Source organism: Bidens hawaiensis, unplaced genomic scaffold, assembly GCF_021521415.1.
Source record: "Bidens hawaiensis isolate Kalapana, Puna unplaced genomic scaffold, B.hawaiensis_p1.1 tig00002507_1, whole genome shotgun sequence".
Taxonomy (NCBI): domain Eukaryota; kingdom Viridiplantae; phylum Streptophyta; class Magnoliopsida; order Asterales; family Asteraceae; genus Bidens; species Bidens hawaiensis.
The window spans coordinates 351,869-358,103 of NW_027491137.1; the positions used below are offsets into that span (position 1 = coordinate 351,869).

The following is a 6,235-nucleotide window of genomic DNA, read 5'->3' on the forward strand; positions in this document are numbered from 1 at the left end:
CTTTTTATATCTTATAAAGTATTATTATATTTTAAAGTATTCTTACTAAAGTATACATATATAAAATCTATATAATATATATGTTAAACAAAGATTCATATAATACAGTTTTCCTTTTTTTTTATTTAAATAACATCTAACCATGGCCCCACTCATCAGACATTTTCTGCAAAGAACATGTTCATTCAAATGCTTGTGAAAGAATTTGTATCACAAGAATCTGACACTCTAATGGTAACAAGGACTCAAGAATACCAACTAAACATAAAAATGGCCATAAATCTCCTATTAAAGATGGTCTTATAGTGGGAGGGGGTTCTCCTCTCAAGTACCCCAATCCCCAATAGTCATTTACACCATGTCACCCCATCTTAAAATACATATAACACTTTTGTCTGCTACCCCAAAACCTTTATTTAAACACACAAAATTCCTTCATTTTTCATAGGATAGTAGTACCCCAAAATTGGTACCTGAATTTGCACTCAAACAACCGGCTGCAGTGTTCACCACTCAGGTACCTGTGGACGCCCCTTATCATATGTTGCAACTTGTGTTGGTTCGTATGCATGTATCATCGAAGAACTTTTTTTTGAATAAAAGGAAAGTCCGAAAGTGTTATTTGCTTAGCGAATTGTGTATTCACTTGTGATTTTTGTTTTGAAAACGTTTGGTAGTATCCTTAACGAGCTTGGCTTTACTTTAGCCTTGGCCTTGCCGTTTGCCTTATTCCTTCACATTATACAAATCAATTCATCAACATTAATTGGTCATTCTTTAACATCTACAAGGATTCCCTAATCCTCAATTGGCAGATTATAACATCAATTAATCCTAGCTTGCCTGTTATATAAACAGCTTTAAGTAGCTGTAAACAATGTACCAAAAAAATCATCAAATCTGATTGTAAAACATCAATTAGCACATAAATTAGCAAAACATCAAAGATTCTGAAAACTAAACAATAATGAGAAGACCAACCTGTTCACATGAAATATATTAACACCCAAAGTTTTCTGCGACCCAGTTCAAGTCGAACTAAAACCAACCAACCATGAACACCAGCCAACTAGCCATATCTAAGCAAATCAATTTACATGGCTCATCTTACCAACATCCTACAACTATCTAAAACATAAAAACAACCATAAAAAAGCAGTTGTAAACAAATGAATCCAAACAAAAAAGGTCATCAACTCCTTTCCTAGTATCTGCACGCGCTCATTAAACCTTTTCATCTCCACGGCTAGCATGATCATGCATATCCCCGTTTTCTTTTCCAAGCTTAGACTTTGGTAAAGATGACTGTCTAATCGATGCTTTTAACGACTGCGGTTGTGGCCTCAAGTTCAGGTGCGTGTAGAACGACATCCCAACTAGAGCCGTGACCGCACCGCAAATGCTTGTTGACCCTGGGTTAGAACCAAACATAAAAAAACCTCCCAGAAGAATCACACATGTTTTGAACTGTCCGAGAACAACATGAGTTGTTGCCGATGTTTCCCTGTAAACATTAAAAAGTCATTTAGTTTATTAGATTATATCACTAAGTGTGTAATAACGCATATGACTCACCCTAGTGCTAGAGCCCCCGACCACTGAAGTAAGAAACCGAGGACCGCAGAAGCCCCAATAATGGAAGTATTGTAGAAGCTCCAGTCAAAGGAAAGTACACCGGGCGGGTCCAGTGATGGCATCATCGCCACTAGAAAAAACACAGTGATTGGTGTAGTCTTCCACATTAACCTGCACAAAATCAAAATAATAACCTGTTTAAAAAAACTGCTCGGACTCGGGTTGACTTGTTTAGTTAAATGGGCATGGGCTGTGTTTGGGTTGACCTGTTTAACCCTTTTAGTTAAATAGGTCGACACACTAACCCGTTTATGGCTCATTTAACCAATATTTTTACAACCCACCAACACAATTAACACATTTACAACTTGGTTATCACCCACCAACCTGTTTAGATCAATGAGTTAAACGGGTCAGATTCGGGTTGACATGTTTAGTTAAATTGGCAGTATTCGGGTAGACCTATTTAATCCATTTAGTTAAACAGGTCGGCCCACCAACCCTTTTATGGCCTGTTCAACCAGCTTTTTTACAGCCCACCAGCTCTATTAACACATTTACTGCTTGCTTATCATCCGCTAGCCTGTTTGACCCATTCAGATAAATGGGTTAAACAGGTGATATTCAGGTTAAAGGATTTTGAGTGTGTGCGGTTTACGGTTGATGCTTCTCATACGAATAAAAACATGAGTCGTGTTTGGGTTGAACAATTACAACCGACACCTTGTTTGACACGTTTAAATAAATGGGTTAAACGGGTCGTTTATGTATTTTATTTTTATACAAATAAAAATACATGCCGTGTTTGGGTTGAACAATTTAACTTTCAACCCGCCAATCCGCAATCCGACACGGTTGATATATGGCACCCCCAAATTAAAAGTCAACTGCGCATAATCAAATCAAGCAACATACGCCAATGCATTCCAGCTCTCCTGTTGTTGAAGGTTTGACCACAATATCTTATTGGTTGCACTTGGTATAATCCACGCGACTGCTACACATGCACCAAAAAAGTGAAACTGCAAATCGGTCACTGTAGCAACCGCAACACCAACTGACACTACCGTAAGTGCAAGCACCTGAAACATTCAAGTGATATTCTAGTATTTATAGTTTTACTAAATCCAAACAAACATTTATTACTTTGACTTTACCTTCCGAAAAGATATCCTTTTGCGGTAGAGCATAAACTCTGCTAAAACAATAGCTGGGGTTACCGCGATCTTAGCCATCTGATAGAATCCGACACTAAAGGAATACAATTTTTAGTTAGAAAAAATACACAAGTATAAACCATAGTATCAACAGTTTGACTTACCTATTAAACTTCAAACTAACATTAGCCAGACCGGTGGAGAGTGACATGACAATGCCTAAACCAAGCAATGAAGAAAACCGGGTTGACTTTGAAGACGGGGGTGCAGGAAGGAGAGAGCAAGCTTTTAACAGGCCCATTATGAACCAGCTAATAATGTAGTGGATGAACGTGAGAAAGATTGGATAATTGAACCCGACTTTAACAAGCACCTGAAATAAACATAAATGTTAGCATCTATCTAATAAATGATGCAATATCATGTATGAAAAAGAGGAAACTGATATGTAAACTTACCAATTTGTTCATTAAAATGATACTAACAGACACAATAAAGTTGAATGTTAGAGCAAAAGTGGGCCCTAAGAGGGACTGATGCTGTCGGCGAAACTTGCTAAATAAGGAAGCGCGAAGTTCATCCATTGCTCTTCCTGAACATTACAAACTCATTAAAGATCGTATGCAATATAATATAATCTTTGAAATTTATTACTAAGTAGATATAAATGGTTAATTATGCACAACCCTTAAACTAACAACAAAACATCGTAAACAATTAAACGGTAACATTAACCAACTAAAACGTATCACCAGCAACCACAAACTCAAGAACCAACACGAATAATAAAATTTTCTCAAAAAAAAACACATTGTCAACAGAAAATCAAAATTACTCTGACCTAACCAATTAATTAATCAATATCATATAACCGAAACACATCACCAATTAGACCTAAAACACTACATACCACCATAAATTAATCAACAATTCAACCCAAAACCCTATTAATTAATCCCCAATTTGGCCTAAAACATTGCATTGCTTAATTATTCATCAAACCCACTTAAGAAAACCCTAAATAAACCAAAATCCCAAATTGAACCAACCAACCAATCAAAAATTAAAAACCCTAATCCCGATTCTCGTATCAAGTACAGCATTACAAACAAATCGATAAGATTGTTACTAATAAGTACCTCTTTCACCAGCATCACTGTCTTTACGCTTGAGGATTCGTCTGACGTCTTTTCTAGTTAAGAAACTGAACAAAGCTTTAGTACCCAGCATTGTTTATTTGCGGTCCAGACCCTGAATTGGAATTGGAATTGGAATTGGAAATGGAATTAGAATTAGAATGGGAATTGGGTGATTGGAAGCAAGTGCCAGTTTCATCAATAAAGTGCTGCTTGCTGCTGAATTTAAGTGTGGATTTTTATTAATTTATATTAAGAAAAAGGAGTTTAAAAGAAAGAAAAAGAGGAGGAGGAAATCACGCTCACCCACCGACAAAAACGGTGTTGAATGTGTGAATTTGAACTTATGGTGTGACTGTGACCCTACCTTCTATTTCTATTCTGCGAATTGATACTACTTGGACTCTTTGGAATTTGATATCGTAACTGCATTCTCATTCAACCCTTCATTTTGCGTGAATAATTTTTTTATTATTTAGATAGTGATTCAGGGTGTTGTGAGTGAAGAGTTTTTATATTTTAGAAAAAGTAATGATTTTTCTATATATTTAAAAAGTTACTGTTTATTCTTTATAATTTTTTAATATATTTTGAGAGTGTTTGTGAGTGAAGGAAGGAGAAAAGAAAATGATAAAAGGTATAAAAAGTATTATTTTATTGAAATGAAAAGAGAAAATATGGTGAGTTTTATTATAATTTTTTATTTATAGATAGAGAGTAGGGTGAGAATGCTCTAAGTTTTAACGCTATGTATAATTATATATATCCTTATTTATATTTATGACTTTGTTTATTTGATGAAGTTCTTTTATATAAGAAAAGAAGCAATTTCAGGGAAAGTTACGGCACTACGGGCTGAACTTTTAACTACAGTTTTAGAAAATTACAAACTCAGTTAGTTCGTTGGGTTGGGCAGGTTTTTATTATTTAGCGTCTCAATTTTGATGGTAAAAACTGATTTTTTTCTTATTTATTTTTAGTTTGATCCCCTTTCTAAACTATAAGATTTTTAAAAATTTATAAAACTTTAAAGACAAAATGGCAAAACTCGTTCTTTATGTTTGCACGTTTTTTTAATGGTTGTCATTTCGCAAACTTAATAACATAAAGCATCCTTTATGCTTAAAACTCATATCACGCTACGTCATTTGGCACTAGCCCCGTTAATCTTTTTCGTTAAATCTGGTCATGTGCAAAGCACGTGAGGGTAGTTTGGTAATTTTATAACTTATTTATTAATTAAAACTAACATAAAATAACCTCCCTCTCTCTCTCACATCCACCATCAGCATCCCCACCACTGCTCCACATCATCTTCATCATCGCCATCCAATCTATCACCACCACAACATCGACCACCAATCAATCTATCACCATCTAAAGGATTCATCGTCGATAAATCTGTGAGCATCAGTCTAGGCCGCTACCACCGCCGCTTGATTAGATCCGATAAACGAGCCGGAAAATCCAGCCCCATAAATCTATCAACCATTTTCTGGTGTTATGGTCAAAAAGCAAATATCCAACTTAGGTATGGATTCACCTTAATTTGGTTTTGTTGGGGAGTTTTTGGTGTTTTTGTGGCTGTCGATTTGATGGCTAGATCTGAAACAAGGTTTAATGTAGCCTGTCAAACTCAAATCTCTCGTCGTTTAAATCCTTTGCACTGATTTAAAGCAAGGCGCTGGTAATTTAGACGCAATTTTCAAAATCCAGATCTGAAACAAGTTTGGTGTTGCCATCAGAAGGGAAGGGGGTGGTGAAGATGGCGGTGGCTGCCGAGTGGTGTGGGGTTGGGCCATGGATGAAGTGTAACAGAGAGAGAGAGAGAGAGAGAGAACGGCAAGAACGGCAGGGTTAGTGATGATTAAAGAACGGTAGTGGCAAGAACGGCGGTGGCTACCGGAGTGGTGTGGGGCTGGGCCATGGATGAAGTGTAACAGAGAGAGAAAGAGAACGGCAAGAACCGTGGTATCCTCAGTCCACGGCATGATGGGATGGCCAACAGCTGAGGGTGTAGCGATGATCACCGGCATTCCCCAGAATTTGGTGAGCGATAACGGCACCAACTTTGCTGACAAGAAGCTACAACAGTGGCTGAAAGAACTTCAAATCACCCACACCTTTACCTCAGTGGCACACCCGCAAGGTAATGGTGAGGTGGAAAGAGCAAATAAGAGCATCGTCGAAGGCATAAAGAAAAGACTATTGGAACACAGATCCGGCTGGGTGGACGAGCTTCCGCACGTCCTTTGGGCAAACAGAACGCTGAAGAAGGCCAGTACGGGAGAAACCCCGTTCAGCCTCACTTATGGTACTGAAGCCATGGTCCCGGTCGAAATTGGTTTACCCTCACCAAGGGTCTTG

The 6,235-nt window shown here is 37.4% G+C and overlaps 1 protein-coding gene across 1 annotated transcript; it reads right to left on the reverse strand.

Annotated features, from left to right (window-relative positions):
* Nucleotides 1-975: 975 nt before the first annotated feature.
* On the reverse strand, nucleotides 976-3,962 carry LOC143619724 (nucleotide-sugar uncharacterized transporter 1-like). The gene is made up of 7 exons (XM_077091584.1): nucleotides 3,872-3,962; nucleotides 3,191-3,324; nucleotides 2,897-3,105; nucleotides 2,733-2,826; nucleotides 2,491-2,657; nucleotides 1,576-1,746; nucleotides 976-1,504 (listed from the first exon to the last, which is right to left on the reverse strand). Exons 1-7 carry the CDS (start codon nucleotides 3,960-3,962, stop codon nucleotides 1,225-1,227), a joined length of 1,146 nt encoding a protein of 381 aa, XP_076947699.1. The 3' UTR covers nucleotides 976-1,224.
* Between the last annotated feature and the right edge of the window lie 2,273 nt (nucleotides 3,963-6,235).